The sequence below is a fragment of the Bemisia tabaci genome, chromosome 7 (genome assembly GCF_918797505.1).
Source record: "Bemisia tabaci chromosome 7, PGI_BMITA_v3".
Classification (NCBI taxonomy): Eukaryota; Metazoa; Arthropoda; class Insecta; order Hemiptera; family Aleyrodidae; genus Bemisia; species Bemisia tabaci.
Window position 1 is genome coordinate 35,071,343 of NC_092799.1, and position 27,692 is coordinate 35,099,034.

Here is a 27,692-nt window from a genome sequence, read left to right on the forward strand (position 1 = left end):
CTAGAGTCCAGACTCTTAAAAACATCGACAAGAAAAAGTACTCTTGATTCAATCAGAATCTAGCTTAAATCAAGAACCAAGCCTCTTAATTAAGCGGTTTTCGTTTTGATTCAAGCAAAAATCCGATTGAATCAAGAGTATTTTTTCTTGTCAATGTTTTCAAGAGTCTGGACTCTGGATTCAATGTGTTTTTTTTCCAGTGTATACAACAATCAGGCTGCTGTGCAGGAGCCGACTATGGATACGAGCCTAAGTTCTCTTTTCTCGTTGACAGTCATTTTTGCAGAGGATGGTCTTTTAAAGGAAAGGTTGTATCGGTGATGTTGCAGGACGTTCGTGCGGAACGCTTTCACGTTCCACCTGAACGAGATCTTTTCGACGGTGCGGAACGAGTACACGGACTGGGACAAGCCTATCCTGCACCCGATCAACATCCGGGACTCGACGATGGAGGCCCTCAGCGACGGGCACACGGTGGCTCCTTGCCTCAAGTTCGGGTTCCTCCACTCTCGCCGGGGTGCCAAGACCTACCTCTTCCACTTCAACTACCAGTCCAAAGACAGCGATTATCCTCAGGTAAGCCCCCTTTCACCCTCCTAGAATACCTGTATAGACAGAGAATGGCCATTTGTGTGCCGGGTTTTCATTGACCACGTCACGGACAAAAAAGGTTCGTGTGGACACTGAAGAGAAAGGATTGCTAGAAGTTTTCGGATTCAGCATCTAACACTTTATGACCACAGCTTCAAGTTTGGAGTCAATCACTGAACTCAGTTTTACATGAAAGGTAATACGGTTTACATCGAAAACTCGGTGCGGGACATCCAAAATTCGCTCTGGCAAATCGACGTAGAACTGAAGTTTGTAGAATGTGTACCGATACCTCGACGCTAGATTGAAGTGTCAGAGCTCATCCGAAAATCAGGATCATATCCTAAATTCAGTGCCACTGCGAGTTTTTTTTCCGTGGAAAATAGCGTATCGGCACTTACGGCCGCCATAAGTGAACAAACTTCCACGCAACCGTTGAATTCCATCCAGAAGGAATTAATGAAATACATAGTTAATGAAATACCTGATACAAAATTTAATTATCTGATGTAAAACAAAATTTACGACTGATTTTTCTTCTCTTTAACATGATAATTCATTGAATGCCTCTATTTAAAACTATTTATAACAATATTTAATTGAAGAGAAGAAAATCAGTCGAGTTTTATGTAATGTTTTGTCATTTGAAATGACGATGATTCCAACAAACTATAGAAAAACTTCAAAATCATAAGTTGAAAACCGCTAATGCCGCAAGTTTGAATAATAGTGTCAAACACAGTGCGGTCGGCGAGTGGCTGGTGCTTACGGCACAAAAGGCACAGTAGCGACTTACAAGACCGCAGGATACTTCATGCATTGCGCGTAAAGCACGGTGCGCGCCACGGATAGCGCCTTACAAGTCCGCAGGATACTTCATGCATTGCGCGTATACCACAAGTCGTTGGAAAGTCGTATTTTCATGGTGTCAAACCAACCGCAGTGTGCATAATCTCCGAACAGTACACACCGCGAGCTTAGGATCACATGATTGTAGAGATTTTACAGTCGTGTCTGATTTCCGGTGCAAATATAATTTAAGAGTGGATATTTTTCAAGTTGGGATGTTGTTACGTTCTATCGTCCGGATAACGCTGAACTTAGCTATATGTACCTTCCACGGAGAGAATGTGAACATTTTTTATCACAAATGTGGCGAAATTTCCGGGGAGATATTCTTGGTATCGCATTCACGTAAAAATGAACTTCGGCAATCTAACCTGACTGTGGCAATTTTCGCCAAATGACTTAGGTACGCATATGGCTAATATCGAAAAATTATGGAGGGGGGAGGGAGTCCACCGCGGCACCGCAATAGGCTGGTCTGTTGGCAATTTCCCGGGCCGCTTCGAGGAGCCAGTCTGCCTCTGACAATGGATGAATTTAGTTCTAAAACATGCGATAATATATTTCAATGCTGGAAAAAACCTCAGAATTTTTTATAACAAACTTAAGGCGCTAACGTTCCGGTACAGAGCGTTGCAAGGATATTCTCATAACCTCAGGTATATGCATAGAAGAAAGTCGCAACTAACAACCGACTTTTCACCTAAGAGAGACCCTCGCCGTAAATTAGTTTTTCCCTTTTTCTTTCTTCTATTCCGTGTTATTCGTAGAAATGAACTAAGGGATGCCCTAAATCTTCTCTCGCGATATAAAGACCCCACCTGCTCTCTCCCGCATTCTTATTCAAATAACCCTCTCTCTTTTCTTACCCTTTATAATCTCAAAAGCGCGTATTGAGACCCGGTTCAAGACCCGGGAAGATTCCTCCAGGACGAAAATATTTACAGTCTTCTAGCCGATCTCTTCCGCGTAAAGTGACAGTCATAGCACAGAGCGCGGTACGTGAAAAATGCCGCAAACAGGTGATCCTCGCCGGCAGATCTCGGCGCTAAATTCCCGATTTACACCTCGAGGCGCGGGCCGATTCCCACAATCGCGCGCCCCCGGGGGCGCTGCACCAGCGTCTCCGTCGGCGGGAGGGGGCGCGAATCGACAGGGGCGGGGGGTGGAGTTCGATGAAATATCATCCTTTTGAAAATCCGTCGGGGAAATAATTCAAGCGAAAACCTTTTCGGTTTGCAACCACCTCGGTCCCCGACAATAGTAACCTCGTTGTGAGATCTCGTGAAAAATCCCGCTCTTTTCGATGCTCGTCGGAATCCACCGCCGTCCTAAGGAAAAACGCCATAAGAGATCATAGACGTCGCCAAATTTATTGTAATAAAACCCGCATTTTCATAAAATCGTACCCATATTTTCCCTCGTGATTCCCTGAGAAGTTGACCTGCAGTTCAAACTCGTTTGGCTGGACATTGCAAGGAGAAATAGTCATAAAAATTCCTATAAATGAACATTTTACACGGGGCGATTTGGCAACCTTTAATTGCTCTTACGGTGTTCTTCCTCTGCTTGGCGGAGGAGTTCCAGTAGCGCTCGGTGGCACCGCGCTAGCTGCATGTGAGATTCCTTATTCGTTGCCTCTGCTTCCTTTTCAAGCGAGTAATTACTGGTTTATTTATTTTCTCGCCCCCCTCACCCCTCCCCCCATTCACTCGGATCGATCAGCCGGTTTGCGGTGGGTTTTCGGTGCGCATTTTCCTCTCGTGATGGGACGATGAATAAAATAAGGTTCGATCTTCGCCTTTGTCAATTATGAATCCAAGTTCAACAGGCTGGTCTTTGAACGTGCTCGAGGAGCTCTCATTCCCTATTATTCCCGCGAATTGCGGTGGGACTCTCAGTCGAAGAGCAAATCTTCGGTCCCTCTCCTCCCTCTTTTCGCTCAATTCCTTTCGATGAAGGTTCTGCAATTTTTGGCCAAAACAAAGGAGAATTATCATGTTTTTAATAATGCACCTTGACCGTTGCCTTAATCCGTTGGACAAATCTACTCCTTACCTCATAATCTATATGATGAGATCGCAAATTCCTCGGATTTTCCAGAGAGAGAAAAAGTGAATTCATATAGTCTTTTAATCTGGGATATGCTACCGTATTGATTTTCTTTAATGTAATAGAAATTATCGAACGAGCTGAGCGCAAGGATGTCTTGAATTAAGTAATAAAGTATAGTTTTGACAAGAAATTAAGATAATGATCCAATTTGTTAATATGTCTTTTTTATTGGGAAAAAATTTTCAGATGCGTATTTTAGCAATTCGAGTTCTCCAATTTTTAAGCTTGTTTTGAGGGTGTACCTTTAAGAAGTTGCTTTGTTTATTTTTTTTGTTTTGGTTTTTTACATGTCTTGCCTAATTTTATTTAAAATTTACTTGAGAATTATAAATACATTTAAAAGTGACAGAAATTCTACTCAACTCACCAAGCTTTAAATGTTTATCTTTGATGATTCGATGTATATCTTTGTTTTAAAATTCAAGAACGTGAACTTCTAAAGCCTCTCTCTCTCTCTCTCTCTCTCTCTCTCTCTCTCTCTCTCTCTCTCTCTCTTTCAAAGCTCTATCTTTGTGCCTTGTAACAGAGCAGAGTCACTTTGAGGAGACTCCTTTGAATTTCGCATAGAATTGACAGCGTAATCTTCATTTACATCGTATCTAAATGAACTTTATCGAAAAATACATTTCGAAGTAAATAATGGGGATTTTGCGATCTCTTCACGAAATCCGTAAGGTATAGTCAAAACAAGATGAGAACAGTGAAGAAGTGTGTATGCGCCTTAAATGGCTATGCTGCGATTCCTAAACACGAAAAATCCCATTGGAAACTCTAGTAGAGCGTTTCAGACCAAGATTTTGATAGCCTGTGATGAAAGAATGGGAAAGTTAGCTCACATTCTCTTATTCACAGGACCAACTAAAGTGTACCCTAAACTTTGGTACAGGGTTTTTCACTCATGATTCCTCCCCCCCCCCTTTTTTTTTGGTCACACCGACTCGTTCCGTCAATTGGCACACCGGTGCTCAAGATTGAACAGAGCACCGGGTATTAAATTTGCGCCGGAACGGTGCTCTGACAGGAACGCGCAGAAAAAACTACAGCCGCTGAAAAAAAATGCCCTGGATTCAAATTGAATTGCTTCACGTGGGCTGCTTTTCGCTTTAATTAACTTTCCCCTCGTCGATGGTCCCACTTAGTGAGCGAACACGTCGCCATTTTCCCTCGGAATTCCCGCAAAATACCCGATGCGACCAAATCAAGAAATCGGACCGGTCGAAACTGGCAACAGCGCATTTTCTTGAAAACAGAGTAATTTTAAAATATCTTGCCGTCCCTCCAAATAGCTGACCGCGTGCAAGCGTGTGACGGATATGAACCAATTGATACGTATGAAAGGGGCGAAGAGCAGGGCAGTCTTTTTTGCCCTTTTTTGTGCGAGTAAAAACCAATGTCACACTTGAATAGATGAATCAGTGGCGTGGCGTGCTTTGCGATTTATCGATTTATCTGTCATTTAAACCCATAGAAAAGGATCGATGAACAGGATGTCGGCAACGAAAAGTTTCATAATCGATTCTTTACCATAGCTTCAAATGGGGATACATCGATGATCGATTATTCACGCCTCGTCACTGAGATGAATGTATGACGAGGCACGAGCAGGGGAAAATAATTTAATGAACACTGGCTACTTCGATCCGTGCTTGCAGCTAGCTCTCTGATGATTCCCATAATCGGTTTTTTAGTGTAATTTTAATTGGATGTCTAACTGATTATTTCGCGTATGACAAAAACAAAAAATTGCTGATGAATACAACAGTAATTTTAAAAGCCATCTGTTGAACAACACCTAAAAATAAAACCTCAAGTTGTAGATAGGAACTCGCGATTACTAATGTCATGGTAATTAGGAATCCACACAGATATTAGCATGTTATCTCAGTAAAAAATGTAAACGATTGAAGGTTTTAAGCGTAAATTGAACAAGACATTTGATTATGACTCTATATTAAGTAAAAGAAGTACATTCCAAATTTTAATACCTCGAAAAATATGTATCGCTGAAGAATTATTGGACGTATTTCTGCCAAACGGAACTATGTGCATTAAGACATGAGCCCCAAGACCCTTAAGAATATATGCATAACAGAGCTCGTCATAATGCACTCAGTTCCGTTTGGCAGAAATACGTCCTATTGTTCTTCCTCTGCAAAATCTCTCTTTATGTTTCGTAATTATTTTTCCAGTGGAATATTTACTAGATAATTCCCATAAAAAATGAGAATTGTTTTTATATGTAGGAGAACAAAGATACACCGAAAAAAAAGTCAAGTCGATTTCACATTCTGGATGTAAAAAGAGTTTGCGAGAACTTTTAAAATGCTGAATCCACCGCCACAGCAGTTAGTTTTACATCTTGGTATTGCTGAAGTAACTGCTGAAGCGGCGGGTAATTCAGCATTTTATAAGTTCTCGCCTACTTGTTGTACATCCAGAATGTTAAATCAACTTCTCTTTTTTTTTCGGCGTATGAGAAAATTTTAACGTACCTTGGTCAAGTTTTCTCGCGTTTAAATTTTTATTATTAAAAAATATTTATGCTCAGCCATCGCCATGCATCACCATCGCTCATTTTTTGTATTTTTGTGCTTCATATTCACACATTTTTTGTAAACTGAATTCACCACAAAGTATTCTATGCCGCTGAACAGGAACTTGGTTTTAATTAAAACCCCAGCTTAAACTTGATAAACCTTTAGCATTTTACCTGCCGAAATTGGAACGTCCGTCCTTGGAACTTGGGAATTAATTACAGGGTTTCCGAGAAGTAGAGTGCAGAGTGTTATAAACCAAAAAGGATAGCAGTACAGCGTCAAGAGATTAAAACTATGTCGCGAGAGCAAAAAAAAAAAAAAGATTTAATTAAGCGCCCTTCTAAAAAGAACACTCGAAAAGAATGGCAATAAAAATAATTACTCCCGGAGTACCAGGGTGAGATCGTATCATCTCGGACAGTCACGGACAGCTGCTGCTCCCACTGTTGTCAACGCCAAAAGGCTCAACCTTTTTCCATCTGCAAATACTGACGAATGTAGAGCCAAAACGAAGATTATCAGGATCTGTCGGAATTAACTTTTAAATTTCAGCGTCCATCACTCTGTCATTATGAAAAGGGACGCCGTATGAGCCTTTTGACCTCGCGAAATTTCTTCTAATAAGCTACACAATTTTTAAGAAACGTATGAATAATTTTCTTCTAATATTTCAAAGAATTTCACTTACAGTGTTAACATACATGGTTATTGAGTTGGGTTAACTTAGGTCACGCAACTAAACGGACTCCGGCGTAATGCGTAAGGTATCACGCCTCAACTGAAGGCGCTCCAAGTTTCTAACAAGTTTTAACTTAGACGCTGTGTTGCTGTGTATAAGTTACGGGATCAAGATGCAGGTTTCAGCGTTTTTCTTTGAATGCGGGTTAATGGATATTGAGAGGATGAGATTGTTACAAAAATGTCAGCTAGCTTCTCCCTCATGTACGGTCCATACCCACAAATTCCCTAGAGAAATGGTGGGTGAAGGAGAAAAACCAAAATTACGCAAAAAAAAAAAATAAAAAAAAAAAAAAAAAACGTATGAAATAAAAGTAATAGTGATGAACACAGCTATGTTCAGCTGAGTTAAATCAAAATAAATGATAGGATTTGCATACCTAGTAGTTCCTTTTAATTTTATAGATCGTATTAGATACATCAAACAGGTGAGATTGTATCGATATCGATTGGTTCAATATGTAAACATAGCCTCTAAAGTCAATTTAGAAATCTGAATTCTAAGAGAACGGGTCTTTTGTGATAAATATTTTACTCTATTGCACTGAAAAAAAATTTGGGTAGAATTTACCATTCTCTCACGCTGTGTGAAATACAGCGTGAGGGAATGATAAATTCTACCAATCTTTTTTTTCAGTGATGAGTACCAAATGCCAATGAAAAGAGTAATGGCTTTTCCCACTGAAATCGCAACATTTTTGTTTGAGGTTATGTTGTATTGTTTTGAGCCAAACGATACATCAAACCACTATCGAATGCGATCTATTCATTTATGCGAAGTTTTCAGCGTAAAAAGTGAAACTTCGAGCTTTTTTTTCGGCGCAGACTTGTGGGATCCAACTACGGACAGAAAGTCGCGCTGTCTCGATCGATTCGGCAGCGGTTGGCGCAATCAAGCCTTAGGTTGGATTTGAGACGATAAAGTCGCCTCCAGTGCTGCCATGCTAAGGAAAAACGCCGTATGAACCTTCAGGCATCGCCAAATTTCCTTTCATTAAACGCGAAGTTCCTGGTAATTTATGAACATTTTCTTCCCAATTTTTCAGATAGGTAATTTAGTTCACAATTTTACCTAAAGATTCTGAAAATTTAACGGCAAAATATTCATAACTTTCCTCGAAAATGAACGTTTTATCGAAGGAAAGGCAGCTCTCGAGTGTTCATACGGCGTTCTTCCTTAGCACGGCGACGTGAGACTGTGCCGCAGGTCGCACGACTCAGGCGGGAGTTTAAACAAGGTGTCCCGGAGGGTCGTGATGTGTGGTTGTGATGAGCAGCCCAGTTGCATACCAACGTCCACCAGTGGCGTGGAGTGCTTTGCGATGTATCGATTGATCCACCATTTAAACATATGGCAAAGAATTAATTAACAGGGTGTTCGCAACAAACACCGTAATAATCGATTCTTTACTATAGTTTTTAATGGAGAAATATGGATAATCGATCATTCACGCCTCGACACTGTCGTCCACATTCGTTGATCTTACGCCTTACGCCTGCGCTCCATTTTCTTCATCGTAACGCCATGCTGAGGAAAAACGTCATATAAGCACTTGAATGTTGTCAAATGTCCTCTTTGAAATTATTCATTGTTAAAGAAAGTGAAAAATATGTTCCCTTGAAATTTTCAGACTTTTAAGATCAAATTACGAATGAAATACTGTAAAAACTTGAAGGAGGATATTTACCAATTTTGCGAAAATTCGTGATTTGTCGAAGGAAATTTGGCAACTTCTGATGGCTCATATGGCGTTCTTGCTTAGAACGGTAAAGTGACCGTCTCATAAAGCACGACCAGGGCTATTTATGAATTTCATAGTCTATGCATGGTCAAACTAACTGAAGAGTAGAAATTAATAACTTGGTAAGCTAAATCGGGTGTTGCAAAGATTTTGCATGACATTCTTCATTGTATGAAAACCTTAGCCGACGGCAAAACTGCAAAACGCTTAACTTGCTCGCGACTTGATCAATGAAAGGTAAATGGTCGTTGAGTTGGGTCAACTTAGGTCACGCAACTAAACGAACTCCGGCGTAATGCGTAGGGTATTACGCTTCAATTGGAGGCGCGCATAGTTTCTAACAAGTTTAATTTAAACGGTGTGTGTAAGTTACGGGATCAAGATGCAGGTTTCTCGTTAGTTTCTTCAGCTGATACGTGTTTCAAAGGTTATACTGTAAAAATGTGTATCTTGTTTGCGCTGTTTCAAAATTTCCGCTCCCATTTCTTTGTATCGAAGGAGGACGAACTAGGAGTTCGCAGTGCTGAAAACTTTATTTTTAGGCTTACTGCTGCTCTTTGCTAGAACACGAAAAAACTGTCCACTCAGTTTTACTATTCATACTTATCCTCCGAACAAAACATTTATAAGCAACCGTAATGGGTATAGAATTTTCAACACTCATGTAAATTGACGATACCCAGTTTTATCAATCTGCGAGAATCGCCTCTTAAAGAAACACGCAGCGTTCGACAAAACTCTGTTATAAAATCGATGTGCATGATTTTTGAGTTGGGTTAACTTAGGTCACGCAACTAAACGAACTCCGGCGTAATGCGGAGGGTATTACGCTTCAATTGAAGGCGCTCCAAGTTCCTGACAATTTTTAACTTAAACTCTCTGTAGAAGTTACAAGTATCAGTCTAATATAAAATGTATGAGACGGCTCATTTTAAATCTAGAGAGACAGACACGAATGTTTACATCAGCCGGATATTTCTCTCGAACAACGTTGAAATAAATTTGGCTTTTAATTTGACGCAGCTTGACCTTAAATCTTAGCCTCAAGCTCGGTATTCTTTTTTTAAAAAAATGAATGAAAAATGATTAGGGCAATTCTGCATTGCTCTGAAAGCCCCTCGGAGTATATACTTATTCAGAATGAGATAAAGAGAGAGCCATCCTATTAAGATATAATAGCCGCAAGTCACAGTTAAAAAAGAGCAGAATACCTCCCGGATATTCGCTATAAATGCTTTGAAACTTCGTTCCCACTATTCGCTCGCTTTTGCTCATTTCCTTATCAACACAAAGGATGTTTTCTTCGTGTCTTCATTGGATGAATTTTCACTCTAGACTGTCATTTTAATTAAAGTGAAAACGATCATCTGATTTCTCAATCAAATGAATATTCAATTCTCCTCTGGGTTTTTTTTTTTTTTAAAAAAAAGAGGAAACATGTTTTACCCGAGGAAATAAGTTAGAGAATAAGTTAGGGAATAAGAATAAATGATAGCCTCGAAGAATGAAGAGAGCGGTCGACAAATATTGGAATCATTACGTTGGAGACTTTTCATTTTTCTTCTTTTTCTTCTTTAACTGCGAAAAATAAGTGGCGGTTTGTCGAACATTATGAGGAGATATTTTGACGAAGAATTAAATTATCCTGTTATTCATTTTTCAAAAGATCTTTTTTCTTGGAACGAACGCTCCTTGCGTAAAATCTTCGTTGCTCTTTCGGTGTCTCTGTCTCTCTCCGGGTTCATCACAGTTTTGTTGGAGCTCTTTCCATTTAAAACCCAACAGCTTATTGTTCTCAATATCCTGGTAATTTCAAAAATACGATTTTAAAATTTAGCATATGGATTGTCGGATACGACATTATCATCATAGGTCATTCCGTAGCTTAGTATTCAATGTTCCAAAGATGTTTCCTAATCTTTTTTATCTGTGAAAAACACACTAAAAGAACAACTCAGTGCTGAGCCCTAACGCTTTAGGGCTAGAGCCAAGCTGTAGGGCTGTACCCAAAAGATGTAGGAATCAGCACCACTGCCTTTAGTTAGCGCTATTTTACCTAAAGTGTGAGGGGATCAGCGCTAAGTTGTTTCTTCCGTGCAGATTTGGAATAATTACCTGCAAACATGACATGTACGTATTCGTGCTAAAAGGTACTATGTGCATAAGGTTTGCTTGAGACATAGTTCCTTTTGGCACCAATACATTCACATTACGTATTACCAAGACAATTTTTCGTCACCATGATGAAAATACTCTCAGTACGCGCTGAGTTGTTTGAAAATTTAAGGGTGATTCAAGCCTCAAACTCTTAATTACGTCGCCCGAAGTTGCATGTGTAACGTCTTCAAGACTTCTATTGCTGCAGAATCAAACAATACGTTCGCGGCAATTATGAAATCGTTTTTTCCTCTTCAAGCTGGCTGCATGATATTCATTTTGATTTGCATTTTGTGATTACAGCGACTTGGGACTGTGCGGGGAGAAGATTTGCCTTACGTTCTTGGTGTTCCATTCATCGCGCAAAGTGACCTGTTCCCTTTCAACTACACCCGCCAAGATATCGGAGTTGCTGAGGCTGTCATGAATTTCATCTCGAATTTCGCCAAAACGGGGTGAGTTCCGTCTTGCATCCTTTGACAGCCTGAATCGAAAACAAAGTATTTTAGCGATTCTGCACCAATGATCTCTAACCGTATGTAAGGCTTTTTCGGAATTCACATTTGTTTTCACCTTAACTGACTGTTGAGTGATGTTTCGATCAACATTTTCTTAAAAACCAGTGCCTAGTTTGGCAAACTCATTTGACCATCGTGTCGAAATGAGTGTCGGTCTGTAAAGCTTGCTGCCGTTCGCGATGCGTGTGAGTGAAAGTTGTATTCCCATTTTTAAAGTTAATTAGTTGATTTAAATTATGCGAAAAAAACGAAGTTTGAAAATCTTCTCCTGATTACAATCGTAAGAACTTCCGGGATATTTTTCCAGCGTTTACAATAATTTTAGTTCTTTGAAAAACAAATTCTAGGTATCTGGCTGACGCTGAATTTTTGTAAATAGCCCTTTTTAGGTTTTTAAAAATCCTGAGATGCCATTAACGAAATATTTTAGCGATTCTACACAAATAACCTCCAATCGCAGTACTTAAGTTTAGAAGTTGCATTTCTTTTTAGCTAACGTTGCCTGATGAGTGTTTTTTCAACCAATGTGTTCAACAAACAGTGCCTAGTTTGACATCGTTAAAGTTAATGGGCTAAGTAATAGGAGGAGTTGGTTTTTAATCGCAGCTCCGTACCCCTGTAAAGGTAGAATTTTGAAGATTATCCGGAAAAATTGATTACCTACGAGTCCTCAAATGGGGGCTCCTCAAATTGATTTTTTTCGGGAGCAGACTACTTACTCCATCCGGAACAGCTCTACAGTGAAAAATTAATTAAACTGACTTCGATTAACACTCAAAATGGTATGAGTTCAACCTATCGAGAATTAAAGAGCTAGAATACTTGAAAATATAGCAGAGATCTTATTAAACTCGTGTTATGATTACTCTTCCTTTCATTTTTTTGACAGATTCCTCGTTTCGACACCGTTTAAGATTCAATTAAGGTTTGCGAGTGATGGGTTGAAAGACGCAATACCGATTTCTCAGAGAAGATAGAGATAGCGTCAACAGAAAATTTGCAGATGACTGTTTGATGAATTCCGTGTTTAAGTGGAAACTACTGAGTGAACTGAACCCGAGAATTCCCTCGGTTCATGAATTGAAAAATTACCGGAGAAGATTTGAAAAAATTATCTAATCTGCTATAATACGTGTGTTTAAATGGGAATTGTCGCCAGATGATGTCACTAGGTGGTGCATTTTCTCACTTTTAAATCTACTTTTATACTATTTCCCACACCAGAAAAAAATTATATAACATACTGTGAGATTAGCTCTTCAAGCACTTCCAGATGAAGCAACAAATTTGCATGCAAATTCTCCATCGGTAAAATCCATATTACAACTCACAATTATATATACACTCATTGTAAGCTCTTGCTGATATCTAGATTATCTTAGTTACCGTTACCTAGTTACACTTAGGTTGAGACCACACACTAGAGAAGGGGGTAAAAGGGTCTACAGTAATCAGTCGGAGATTACAACCTCGTTGATAAAATCAGCCAATATGCTCACTATTTGAGGGGCTTGGAGGACGAGGCGCATAAGTACAGTTTTTGCTATTTCGCAAAATACGTGTTTGAAGGTTCGAAATTACATACGAGGTCTGTTAGATTAGAAACCGGATTTTGGTTATAACTAGCCCACAATGCGTCCAAATTACGTTTTCTTGAGCTTTTCTGATAGCTGAAAATATATTTAAGAACGCTACGTTCACAAATTTGAAAAATCCTAATTAGCGTCGTAGGTATGTGGCTTGAAGTAAGGCAACCTCAAGGGTGTTTTGCGATTTTTATGTTTGACCGAACTTGTCTCTCTTTTTTCGGTCTTGCACTACATTTTCCAACCCACAAGGACGATTGGAATTTCGTCCTCATATCGTAGCCGTACGCTAAAGTATTGTCACCGAAAATTATCCTATCCAAAAATGTAGGATCATTGTTAGAACGTTCAAGCACCTAAAGGGAAATTGACATTTGGTTGGATTTTCGTTCAACGGACAACAATCAAGGGGCAAGTGTACCTGAAACTCGATGCGTGTCTACATATTCTATCAAAATTGTATGTACAGAGCCTTCAGAAATATTACTCTGTTCAACAAGCTCGAACTGACCATTTTCGAGCACTTTTGCCCGCACTTCTTCCACGTGACAAATGTCAGTTGCCGTTGAGAATCGACTCCCATGCTCCTCATCTTTGACGAACTCCTGACCAGTTTTGAATCGTTTAACCCTCTCAAAACAGTGGGAACATCTCATACAATGATCATGGTAAACTTTACTTAGCATATACCAAAAGTTTCGGTATAAGGTATACCGAGTTTAAAACAAAATTTAATGTTGAATCTTTGCTCTATCAGTGATCGCATGATGAAAATCGCAAAACGCACCTGACTTACTCGTATTCAAGATGACACAGAATAAACACTGATCAAAATAAACAAAATGTGTGAACGTAGCGTTCTTAAGTATATTTCCAGCTATCAGGAAAGCTCAAGAAAACCTAATTCGGACGCATTGTGGGTTAGTTATGACCAAAATCCGGTTTCTAATCTAACAGACCTCGTAGATCCTTACGGCAGAAAGAAAGTTCTAACTGACTGTTTGATGCTTAAATATTGGAAATTAAGAGCGAATTTTTCACAGAATGTGCACTAAGGCTAGTTTTTCTTTGAATCATCCTTATCTCATTTTTTTCAAAAACTGCACTTATTTGCCTTTTCCTCCAAGCCCCTCATTTGTACTTCTCGCGTGAAGATATCATCGGGTTGAGTAACTCTGCTTTACGACGAAAGTGTTACATGGCAGCATCAGGTGGAAATTTCGGCTGTCGGGGCTCAAGGAGTGAGGGAGCAGAGGCTTAACAATTCATGGAGTAATATGAAGCGCGAATTTCTGAACTGAGTTTCTGGCGTATAAATATAATCAGCCCGACTAGATGCAGCTACTCTCTCCTTGCCCCGATTGCTTCGGGGGACTCCTCTATTCCCACCTGTCTTACTTATCCCTATTGCTACTTCTCTCTTATCGCCGCATTCTGTCTAACCGTCCCATGCTATTTTCGCTCTTGTCTGCAGTATGAAACCATTAGAGTGGATCTTCAGCGATGGTTTCAGAGTGTACCAATACGTCACGCTGCATAATGCAGGATAATGTAAATGTTCAACACACAGTCGCTGGAATAGTGTAAATTTGTATTCATGACAAAAGCAACACACATTTTGAAAAAGAACTCTGAGAAAGCCCTTTACCCTTTCAATTTTTTTTTTATTCTGACCATAACCTCGTTTAGTGTCTCGTCAAAGAATTGGTGTTAATCTGAGTTCCCAAATGTCAAAGCAACATAACTGCCGTGATAGCGAAGAGAGTATAGTAAGTGTCAAATTTTTGAAATCGAGTTTCCTTCAACATTCGTCTATACTCTTTTAGATGAAATCACTAAAATTGCTAAAACAGCAAAATTCATCTTCATTTTATCAAAACGAGACGTATGAGAAAACCGTAAGGGCTAAAAATATGACGTAGTTTAAGGCAAGACAGCAGTAAGTGACAATAATCCTCCAGAGAGCCAACGAAAACTGTGCTTTTAAGTAAAAAACCTCCTTTTTCTGCCAATATCTGATCTGGAAATGTGTTTGTTGTGTGTCAAAAACGCATCCACGAAAGCATGCAGGAGATGGCATTTACGGCCGTCTTGCCTAACTTGAAAATGAATGATACCCTTTTTATGTGATTGAAATAAAATTGGTCGACTTTTAATCATCCAAACGATTTCTAAGAGTCAGTCGGACGATTAGTGGCAATTGGACGTATTTCTATCAAACGGAACTATGTGCATTAAGACATGAGCCCGGAGACCCATAAGAATACATGCGTTACAGGGTTCACGTTATAATGCACATAGTTCCGTTTGATAGAAATACGACGTCCAATTTAGTGACAGAGAACGGAGGCGTCTTTCAATGAACAGGGTGTCTAGCATCAGAATTTTCCCGATTCTATCAGGATTTGAGGTCAATCAGGATTTAATCCCGATTTCATCAGGATTTGAGGAAAAATCGGTCGTAAAATCAGGATTCGAGAAAAGTCGGCCGTTCGATCGGATTTTTTACTCGAGCTATTTTTGTGAAGTTAAATTCGCCTTGCGTGAAGTCAGGATTTGGATAAATTATGAAATCAGGATTTGGCAGTCAAAAATCAGGAAAAATCAGGATTTCATCAAGATTTCCCAAAATAAAAAAAAAAAAAAACAAGCAGTTCCAACGCCCAAGCGTTGGAGGGCGCTTCTTTGACAAAGCACATTACTACCTACTTATGTACCCGAAGACTAACCATAGAATAATAACTAGCTGACGCTATAAGAAGGGCCACGGCAACCTTTTCAATAGGACAGCGTTTTCAATGACCTTGAACGATCTCAGTTAACCATGTCATTGTTGTTAGTTATGAATCTCAGTTAACCATCCTCGGCGCAGCTCGTATTCGCTCGGCTCACCCGGCCTGTCGACCATTTCAAGGTCATTCGAAGGCCCGTTGTGGATTCGTCCCCGTGGCGCTTCTTATAGCGAAGCTATTCATTATTCTATAGACTAACGAAGATGGAATTTAGAGTGGGATTCTTTAACCGCAAAACCCTTCATAACTACAGAGCGACCGCGAAGGTGTGGGACTTTTCCCAAACACTTTGTGACGAATTAAAGTTGGTGGTGAATGGAAACATAAAGGATGCACTGTAAATCAGACGACGGGAAAGAGCGGCGGAACCTCTAATGCTGGTGCGTCAACGCGATCTAGCGGACAGCGGCGTCGCGACGCCGCGAGGTAGGGCGCGCAGGTCGCGGGGGAGCGGGGCCGCGTGAAGAGGAGTTCAGCTGTGGGGCGGGGAAGCGCGGGTCGCGGGGAAGAGAGGGACCGGCTGGCCGGCGGTGACATCGGCCATGGATGAAAAAATAGGCAGCGCTAATGTCTCCGCTAACTGGAGTTGGGGGTCCTTATTCATTCTCTTGGTCCATGACATAACCTTAAACCTTCCGCTCAATGCCGCAAACAGCTGACGTGTCGATGCTGCGCCAAGAAAATGAACCAATCACAAAGTAGCACAGTAATACGTCACTAAAATGAAGAGATCACGTGACTGTTCGTAATATTTTCAAATCGATCTGAAAGTACTGCCTCGGATATAAGTATTTAAAGCATAAGGAGGCCCTAAAATACTTTAACCAGGTAATACGTCCGTGCGAGATTGTTATGCTTAAAAGCAAAACATTTCACGAAAACTTTTACGAATACCAGATGCAGAAAAAAATCCAATTTTCCCGGGTGTACCAGAATGGCGTCATTACCCATAAGGCAAAAGGGCATGTAGTATAGTACATGTTACATCGGGGGAGTCGAACGGTTGGAAAGGGCGCATCTGGTACCCAGAAGCGCCCAAAAAACTAGACACCCTGAATAAACTCTTCCGGTCAGACGCTTCTGAACCCTTCTTCTCAAAACTTCATTTTTGCACTTAATGCTCTTTTCGCTATCACGGCATATAAGGTTGGTATTTTATATGTTATTCGGATTTCTGAGATTGTATCCATTAATTTATCACCAATATCCAAGAACCCGAGAGGTGATTGAGAAGTGAAGCTGAGAGGCAAACAGACTGACTGGAGCGAGGGTGTAAAACGAGGCTCAACAAATCGTTTTCGATTCGGCCGCCCGTAATTAAAGTCAATTCCACGGAAAGGAGGAGTCAAAGCAGACTTCGCGGTTCGCCTGGGAGCGAGGCCCCCCCGAGCCCCCCCCCCCCTCGATTCGGCGGGGGGGGGGGGGAGCTGCGACTGTTCGTCGGTCGTGCTTATTGATCATTCACCCCGGTTTTGCACACCTCTTGAATGCTTGCCAATTTCGAGATGAGTACGAGGCGCCTTTGCCAAATTGTGCGCCGACTTGTAAAACCCTCGGCTCCATTTAGGTGATTCCAAAGGATCTGAGGATGTGATCCACGTTGCGCTGTTGGAAAGACTGTTCCTTTGAGAAGCAACCACTATTTTCAGGTGTAAGTTGAAAGGAATTGATCTGTCGCAGGCAAATAATCAAATCAGACATTTTGTCAAATGCCTAGGCATATACAATTATACACGGAAAAAAAACTTCGTGCGTGGGACCCGAAGTTTAGGTCATATGGATCCCGGAAGTTTTCAGATTGAGCATCTGAACACTTTAGATCTAGCTGTCGAGGTTCGGATCACACATCTGAAACTTCAGTTCTTACATCTGAAGCACTTCAGATGTGAGAACCGAAGTTTTTCGGATGTGAAAACCGAAGCACTAGTACTTATTCAGATGTAAGAACTGAAGTTTCGGATGTGTGATCCGAACCTCGACAGCTATAGATCTGATCTAAAGTGTTCAGATGCTCAATCCGAAAACTTCAGAGATCCATATGACCTAAACTTCGGGTCCCACGCATGGAGTTTTTTTCTCCGTGTAGTAAAATAATCTCATAAATATGTCATAAATACCAATGCCACAACACATTATGGATCAGAATCTTGCATTAATGTGTACCTTAAGGTAATGATTGCTTCTTTAAGACACAGACGTGAGTGAAATTGCCATTGACCAATTTCCGAGAACATATTGATTAAAGCTGGACGTCTTTTACTTCTTGCCGAATATCCGCTCTTGTTTAAGTTTTCAGCGAAACAAAGCCAAATTTACATCTAATTCATTGTCATTACATTCCTTATATTTTACTGGAAATCACGAGACATTTTAAGGATAAATTTCCGTCAAGCCCTACTTTAATATACAAAATTTGCGAGGAAATAAGGCAACATAAAATGCAGTTAAACTAATTCTGACTAAAACCGTTCAATTGATCCTGAAATACCGAATTATTTGGAGGAATATGCTCCAAATATGTTCAACTTTTTTAATTTTCAGTTTCCTGCCAATAACCCTCCACTGTGCGCTAAGCGATGGGAATAGATCCCGCAGTGTCATTACCCACCTTCCTCTCACCCCATCGCCCTCTCCACCCCTCCATCTGTCTCTCTTTCTCATCCCAACCCGATCAGCGTGGCACGGTGACTGATGTGCAGCTCAGATTGTAAATGAGTTAAGAGTTGATTACACCTTTCGATTAAACATCCCCCCGCCCGCCCTCGCGCCAGCCCTATCTCGGGCACCTTCCCTTATCCCAGCAATTAAGTCCCGCAGTTTTCTTATACCTTCAGTTTTCTTGTCACTTCCCTTATCCTTACTTAATCCTTGTCCGTGCCGCTGTGGGGTCATCCACGCCTAAACACTAATAGGCAAGGGGGATGTCGATAGCTCGACATCGAGAGATCGAGATCCTAGTTTCCTATTGGTGTTTCACTTTCAATTTTCTCCACATTTCCGGAGTTTTGTACAGTCTTACCATCCACCTGCAGACCGATTATTGAAACTGATGGACAAAGCAGTAGACGAAGAAGACAAAACGGATACGGAGGGATCTTATTGGTGGAAGCGGGTGGTTGCAATGGACAAAGGACGTAGGTAATAGACTAACTAACGGCAACCCACGAGAGACCCGATAGTTAGTCTATCATTTAGCTCCTTAGTCTATGAGAACCACCCATTTCAACCAATAGGATCGCTCCATACTCCCTATGTCTTTTTTGTCTACACCTTTGTCTATCAATTTCCATAATCAGCCGCCTGGAAACTTAACTGAACAAAAGTACGTCCACATAAATCGACGTGTGGCGTTCCATATTGATTCAACAACTCGGTTTTACAAATTGATCTATTGAGTGTCAGATAAAATGTTTGTTTCGCGTGGCACACTTTGAAATCGAACCCAACAAATAGAGGAGGTTCGGTTACACGAATCGAACGTTCAGTTACATTGGTTAAAATCGTTGCTACTCTGACGTGAGGACGTATCTCTATTTCCGTATGAGCCCCGGAATGCGTAAAGTTATACGGAGAACAGGGGTCACGTGGAAATCGAGGTACGCCCTTATATCACAGGAGCGACAAATATTGGTTTGAAAACCAAATTCGATTGAAATGGGTGCAACAAACGTTCGGTTTATAAAATTGAACTGTTTCTTAGTATCTCTGGAAAGAAAAGTCGCTTGGATCTAGAGTCCAGACTCTTACTAGCATATTGGCAAGAAAAAATACTCTTAATTCAATCCGATTTTTCCTTGAATTGAGGAGCCGAGCCTCTTGATTTAGGCGGATTTCCTTTTGATTCAAGCAAAAAGTCCGATTGCATCAAAATTATTTCTTCTTGTCAATGTTTTTAAGAGTCTGGACTCTAGATCCAAGATGCTTTTTTTTTTTTCATGTGTAGTATTCGGTCCATATGCTAAAATGCAAACAATAACAACTGTTACTTCTCTGGCGTTGGTGCGAAAACATCACTGACGTTCTTTACATTGTACTCGGAAAGAACGCTTTTATCTGGAACGATCTCTAAGATAGAAACTGAACTCTGGGAAAGTCAAAGAGGTTATTATTAATGCTGCGGGTGGGAATGTGACAGAAGCTGAAGATGACCAGTTGCACGAGGCCGAGGCGAAGGAATACTGCCATGTTAAGGAAAAAACGCTGCATGCGCCTTCAGACGTTGCCAAATTCCCTCCGATAAAATATCAATCATCTAAGAAATTTGTGAATTTGTGTCATTCGAGTTTTTTAGGGAATTTTATTTGTAATCAGATATAAATTACCCGGAAATTTAAAGGAAAAATATTCATAACTTTCCTCAAAAATAAACATTTTATCGAAGGAAATTTGGCAACTCTCAAATGTTTATACGGCGTTTTTCCTTAGCACGGGAGCATACCTCGACCGCTGGACGAGGCCGGTCGTAGAGGCAGACGATCACCGCGGAGAAAATAGCCGACGACGTTGGAAAGAGACCGAGATGAAGGGCGGGGGTTGGGAGGAGGCGATGGAGGGGGAGGTATTGTATCAAGCGGATGTAACGAGGTGAGGGAAAATTGCCGCGGAAAATCCATGAGAATGTCGCCGGGCGTATTGACACTAGGTTTTTATGAGGACAGATGTGGCCATTATCCCAGGGCCGGGGCCGGTCAGGAGAAGGCGACCGAGTCATCGTTAATGACGTATTCGAAGCGAAAACGAGGCCATTCAAACCCGGAGCGGGAGCTTCTTTCTGCCTCCAGCCCGCGAGCTGATTCCGCGCATTTCCTTAATCAGGTCCCTATGATGTCGTGGTTTCCCCGCGTTGCCGCCTCGTCAAAATCTTCCCTCTTAAACTGCCCAGTGGCGTGGCGTTAATTGCGATGTATCGATGGTTATACCATTTAAACCTACGGAAAAGGATCGATAAACGGGGTGTTCGCAGCGAACACCTTGATAATCGATTCTTTACCATAGGTTTAAATGGCATAAAGATCGATGTATCGCAATTCACACCACGCCACTGCCGTGCCGAGCACTGGAATAAAAACACATTGGATCTAGAGTCCAGACTCTGAAACATGACAGAAAAAGACTCTGAAAACATTGACAAGAAAAAAGACTCTTGAAAACATTGACAAGGAAAAAGACTCTTGATTCAATCGGATTTTTGTTTAAATCAAAAGGAAATCCGCTTAAATTAAGAGGCTTGGTTCTTGATTTAAGCTAGATTCTGATTGAATCAAGAGTACTTTTTCTTGTCGATGATTTTAAGAGCCTGGACTCTAGATCCAATGTGTTTTTTTTTCCGGTGTTCGTGTTTTTTTCCTCTCTGTGTGAAGAAAACTCAGTGAAAATTTCAAGAAATGATATTGATTTGCTCTCCCTTAACAAAATATAATAGGAGCGGAGCGAACGAGATACACGGTTTGCATGGTACACTTGAAAAAAAAACACTTTGGATCTAGAGTCCAGACTCTTGGAAACTCTGACAAGAAAAAATACTCTTGATTCAATCGGATTTTTGCTTGAATCAAAAAGAAATCCGCTTAAATTAAGAGGCTTGGCTCTTGATTTAAGCTAGATTCTGATTAAATCTAGAGTCATCTCTCTTGTCGATGTTTGAGTCTGGACTCTTGATCCGATGTGTTTTTTTTTCCAGTGAGGAAAAACGCCGTATGAACATTCGAGAGTTGCCAGATTTCCTCAGATAAGACGTTCATTTCTGGGGAAAGCTATTCATATTTTTCCTTGAAATTCTCAGAAACCTTAGGTGAAATTTTGAAAGCTCAGTTTAGTTTTCATTTAAACCTGAAATTCATCAAATTTCTGATACCTGCAAATTCTCCATTGGAGACGAAAAAACGCTTGGAGATATCGTGCCTTATTAGCGGACGATTAATCTCGAATAAGTTACGAATTTATCGGGCCACAGGCACAGGCCACGGCGAGAAGCAGTCGAATTCACCGCGGGAGCGGTACCCACAGCGAGAGGCAACTATTCAACCTCCGCGGTAACCCCAGGCGGTATCCACGTACGTTGAAGGCGTTTTATGTTGTCGAGTCCAGACTGCAGTCAGCAGTCGCTCCGTCATGCAGGAGCCATGCTGATCTGCACGCGATTGAACAAAACTAACACAATTTTCAAGCGTTGCCACTCTCACCAGTGATACAAAGTCCCCATTTTTCTATAAACATATGAATTTGTTTTTAACTAATGCGTTGTTCGCGAGGTTTTCGCGGAACGAACTCCTTGGAATGACGAAAGACGACTGTGAAACGATCGATCCTAGGTGAGATAGGTCACCTCACATAAAATCGATTTTTATAATCGGTTTAAACGTAGGAAAAGCAGTGTTGCCAATTTGGACGAATTGCCACAGAAGGACCATTTTTTCACAGATAAATCGATGTTAAACCGTAACGTGGTCAAAAAATATAAAAGTGAGTTTTTTGTGGGCACATCTCCGAGTAAAATCAAACGCGGGTATCCTGACAATTACTCTCTGTGATGATTAACGAGCGAGGGTTATCGCGCCAATGTGTCTTCCTCTTTTATTTTTTTTTTTTTTCAATTCGCTTTTACAATAAACCGATCGAATTCATTGTTTCAGGGACCCAAACGAACCTCGCGCTTCGGGTGCCGATTTTGGAGCGCCCAAGGAAAGATCAAGATACAAATCTTTGACGTGGGATCAGTATGATATCAACACCCAACAGTACCTGAGTATCGGTAAGTCAGAAAAAATACACTGATGGCTAATTCGCGCCGATTGTTGCATCCCTTAGTTTAATTCATTAACTGAAATCTTATCAACATCATGCTTTGAAACTTAGCGTCCACCCCTAGGTTCTATACACGAGCATCTAACATCTAACACACCTCAGCCGTTAACTTCTTCATGCACCTACTCCTGGTTTTGAGACTTCTCTCTTAGTCACAACTCTAAATATTCATCAAACACCTCCATTTTTCATCCAGTCTAGTGGATTTTTGTGCCAGCGCGGAGACCTCAGCCTGGACAAAATAGTTTTGCTCATGTCATTGAACATTATACTCAAGAATCAAAATAAAAAATGATAAAGCTGCTTCAATACAAAGCAATTGGGTTTCTTCCAAAAGAAAAACGCGCTGGTCTTCGTTTCGTCATTCTCTGGTATCAATAATGTCATGTTTAGACAGAACGCCGTTGATGAAATTTCAGGCAGGTGATCAAAAATTCCCTCTAATGGAGTATACATTTGTGAGAATGATCATGCATTTTTTCTTGAAATCAGTATATTAGAATCATTAGAATGAATTGCTACAAGTTGATCAAGTATCGACTTAAAAATGCAAACCGAAATACGCACAAGGTTCCAGAAAATTGGAATTTCTTCGGAGGAGAGACAACGTCTGAATTTGCGCACAGCACATTTCCTTATAACGGAAGGATTGTAGACATTTTCGAGTAAGTATGCACAGCCCGAACTGAAGTGACACGAATAAGTGACACCACTATTCGACTTCTCAAGAGCTCATTTTGCCTACACGCTCACATGAAGGCGATCTTCCGTACAGCCACTTTTTACGATATCATCCCACAATTTCTGTGACGTTTGCATCTCTTATCTCCGCAGTGAGTCACAAACTCACGCGAATCACTCAAGTGAGTTGGCTGAAGGAAAAATCGTATGAAAGTCACGTCGAGTCGATTCAGAAAGTTTAAAGTTATTTTTCTAGCGCACAATCCGCATTGTCTGCAGCTGTATTCTTAAATTGCATATTTGTGAGTACTTTTGCTTTGTCACTGGTAATTAATCAAGTTGACTGAGAGCAAAACGTGGGAATACTTATATTGTACTATAAGCTAAGGCCCTTAATATTGGAAACTGGTTAAGCTTAGTTCCAGCGTTTACGGAGCGCCGATATTTTCATGATTTTGCGGTATGAAGGCAATTTTCTCTTAGATAAAGCAAAATCTTTAGATTTTCAAATATGGCCCAGGTTTTTATATATAACATGGTAAAGTTGCGAATTTCCATTTCACAATGTAAATTTTACTTTTTTTTGTATAGTTCGTTTGAGCGTTCTACCGGGCGCTTTCCATGGATTTTTGGTTAAATCGAAGGTAATGGCTTAGATGAGCCGCTGTAATAGATTTTGGAAAAGGACCAGGTTTTTTTTAAAAATCACGTTATAAAAGTGAGTGAGGTTTACAGAATGCTCGGTACTGTACGCTATGCGCGGTAGGATGCGCAGTGGTCGAGGAGGTTGGCGTAGTAGTGTTGTAGCTGCGCATCAGTGACACTAATCTACACAAGATTCGTAACGGGACCTCATGTTGAGCGGTGGCGAGTCGTCTGAGACGTGAATGCATCACTGTGACTCGGTGCGGGTTGATCGTTCATGAAGTCTTAAATTACCTGATAAAAGTGTTATTTGTTTTACTGCAATATTTCATCAGCAAGACATTCATAACGAGTTTTTAATTTAAGGTAATTTTAAGTAATGTTTTAAATAAGGTATTGCGTATATCGTAATTTTTTAGGGAAAAAAATAAACTACTACTGATAGGGGGGTAATAATGGGCCGCGAAGGGTATGATGGCGCGGAGCGCTTCAGGGGGTTTTGGGCGCGTAGCGGAGGGGCGTAGTAGTATCGTATATGAGATTTGAAGCTTTTATTGACCTTTTTCGCGCAATTTTAGTGGTTTCTCAGTACCTACTTGCCTTTTCTCTATTCAGAAGGAAAAGCAAGAGAAAGTTTACCGTACGCATTGAAATCATATCCACAATAAACCAGCAACAACTTAAATTTTTTTTAAAAAAATTTAGATTGGATTTCAATTACATTTCTCCCTTGGAAAACCGGATTGCTGGTGGGTGAAAAAAATACCTGCAAATGCGGGATTGATTTCCCTAATTGTGCATTACAATGTGTATTTTAGACATGTTCAATGTGCTCATCGTAAATTTTAGTGCAATTTTACTTTCGAAACGTCTCCTCAGTTTGTTGTCCCTTTTGTGTGCATTAATTACAGAAGTGATACGCGTATGAAGATAATAAAAAAAATATTCACTAGAAAACAAAAACACATTGGATCCAGAGTCCAGACTCTTAAAAACATCGACAAGAAAAAATACTCTTGATTCAATCGGATTTTTGCTTAAATCAAGAACCAAGCCTCTTAATTTGAGCGGATTTTTTTTTTATTTAAGCTTAAATCTGATCGAATCAAGAGTATTTTTTCTTGTCAATTTTTTCAAGAGTCTGGACTCCAGATCCAATGTGTTTTTTTCCCAGTGATATTAAAAAAAAAAAAAAAAAACCATAATAAACAAATTAAATACGTGATGGATACTGACGCGACGATATTCGTCAGCTAGGAGGACGGTGGCATGATTAAAGGGGGCAAACGATGCAAGAATAATTTAGGTGAAATCGGAGCTGAAAATAAAAGTGCTCTCCGCATCCATGCAGTATAATTGAGAGAGGACTGATATTGGCACTAATGTCCATTTAAAATTCTGAAGCATGGGGCTCCGCAATAATAAATAAACATCCGTCCGGGCAAAATCCGTTCGGTAAAGTATAATTAAGCCGCCGGGACTTTCACACTCGGTCGTCAATTTTGAACTTGTTCACGGCTCCTCTTCCTCTCACTAATGAGCTGAATGCAGGAAAGTCGAGCGCACCAATTCAAAGAAACCCATCTACGAATCAGGGCCGGATTTTCCTATTTGCCGCCCATGGGCCGCCTGTATCTTGCCGCTCCTTTCTCATTCGTTTTGAAACATCAATAAAAACCATCAAGTGAACGTGCCAGCGGGGGAAGGGTGCATAAGACGCGTTTACTCGTGTTGAACTCATTTTTTGAGAAAGCCCTGTCAACACTACTAGCAAAAGGTCACGGAACTTTGCGCGAAAGTCAAGTTTCGTAAACCTATCTCTATTGGACAAGGCCTTCCATTCATAAGAAATGAACAAAAAAATTATGAAAGAACAAACACAAAATTTGGTTTAATGATTTTAACTTCCGCCACCGCGCCGACCGCACTGTGTTTGGCGCAATGCGTGAAGTGTTCACGCAGTCTTGTAGGCGCTATGCGTTTCACGCTGACCGCACTGTGTTTGGAGCAATGCGTGAAGAATTCGTGCAGTCTTGTAGGCGCTAATATGTGTTCCACGCTGATTGCCGCGCCGAGGGCTTCTCCTTTTCATCTCAAGTCCTCGTCATCATTTCTCCCTAAGTCGCGCCGTTCCAGGCCAAATTGTGTGTTTGGTTTCTCTTTTAAAGGTGCTGTCTCTTGTATCACTGAAAGTACTTTCTGACTCATCTGTAAAAACGTTTATGTACATAGGGAAAATAATGGTACACACGATGTTCCTAAACCGAGCCAGAAATTCTAGTTTCTTCCTGCGAAATGCAGTAAAGCTAGTCTTACACATGCTTGCACTGGTTGTTCGACTTAAAAACGGATAAATCCAAGGTGGAAGAAACGTTGGTGTACACCATGCTGAGGATGCTGAGGCTGACGTATACTGTTTTTTGAAGGACAATACATCCGTCAAAATTGGACGTAGCAACATGGGGCTTCCGTTGATCTTATTACTTGTTATTAATCCATAATCTGAAATTATCAAAACGTGATTCTATGACAAGCGCAACTAACTCATTATGTGACCATATTTGCGAGTTTTTTTTTAAAAATATGCAAGACAAACAAACGTTGGTTTCGGCAATAATTTCATGAGCATAAATCAAAATTGGTCGGTTCATTGTTTTGCAAGGTGACTGAAAAGAGAGTGGAGCTGGAACAAAGTAAAAAAAAAGAGGGCGAAGAAACAAAAACATGAATTCCATCAATCAATCTGCTGTCTTTGATTTCGCTCTCGCTGTCAAACTCTTATCTCAACGATACACTCTTCATCCTGGATGTCTGTTTCTGTGAGTCCCTTCACCCTCATCCGCCCCTTCAAGGGTGGCGCGTTTCATCCCCCGCATCAAGCAGCTCGCAATGCGGTTACTGAGAAAATATCGCATCGGCGCTCATTTACAAAAAGTCATGCTTTATACGGTGTAACCTAAAAGGGAGATGGGGGTGTTAACATAAGTCAAAATGTAGTTTTCCATCCGTAAAAATATCATTTAAGTTCCCAGAGTATCAACTTTTACGAATGTATGAAACACATCAGGAATATTACAGATCAAATAAACCGGCAATTTTTTTTTTTTTTAAAAAAAAGGCCGTTCATTTGTCCTAGACGGATCGAAACACCTTGAACGAAGGGAAGGGGCGTAAAGAGGGTCTAGGAGCCTCCTCCAGAAATTTTTTGATTTTTTGAAGCATCTGATATGCAATTTCAGTCAATTTCGTCATTAATTATAGCCAAATGTAAGCCCCTCCCTTTCCTCGTTCCTACGTTCCTTCCTTTTTCCTACTCATCTTTTTCTACTTCCTTTTTTTCGGCCGAACGGGGGAGGGGGGGATGCACGCCCTCTACGCCCCCCTGGATCCGCCTATGTCATTTGTATCAAGTAACATCCGAAGGGAGTTCGAAGTATACTGAAAAAAAGATTGGTAGAATTTACCATTCCTTCACGCTGTATTTCACACAGCGTCAATTTAGAGTCAATTCTGCCAGAGGAAAGGTAAACGTTACTATATACTGGTACGGGTAACCATTCCTCTGGCAGAATCGACTTGATGTTTGGTAAAATTTACCACTCCTTCACGCTGTATTTCACACAGCGTGAGGGAATGGTAAATTAAGTCTACCAATCTCTCTTTCAGTGTATGCTGTAGTGCTTTTTCCGTAACGTTCTACTAGAAAAGTTGTGAGTTTTTCTACGAAAGAAGTAAAATTTTTGATGAAGAAACAACTCCTCTTCAGTTATCTCCGGTTGCTGTCGCACTTGTCTCTAGTTACTCTTCTCATCCTTCCAAGTGACGAAAGGAGAGAGCACTTTCAGACACCCATCCTCCCTCCGAAAATCATTTCTCGAGCATGAGCTGTGTAATATTTCCTCAAATATTTGTACTCGTCACGATTGTCACGCGCAGCGTC

The 27,692-nt window shown here is 40.7% G+C and overlaps 1 protein-coding gene across 2 annotated transcripts in view; it reads left to right on the plus strand.

The window, feature by feature from the left end:
- Nucleotides 1-27,692, plus strand: part of LOC109032141 (neuroligin-4, X-linked) — a 552,408-nt gene that overhangs the window by 442,079 nt on the left and 82,637 nt on the right. For both annotated transcript variants that reach the window (XM_019044117.2, XM_072302671.1), the window contains 3 exons: nucleotides 330-576; nucleotides 11,030-11,181; nucleotides 22,255-22,373. In XM_019044117.2, coding sequence (XP_018899662.2) covers nucleotides 330-576; nucleotides 11,030-11,181; nucleotides 22,255-22,373 — 518 coding nt within the window. The remainder of the gene's footprint in view (nucleotides 1-329; nucleotides 577-11,029; nucleotides 11,182-22,254; nucleotides 22,374-27,692) is intronic.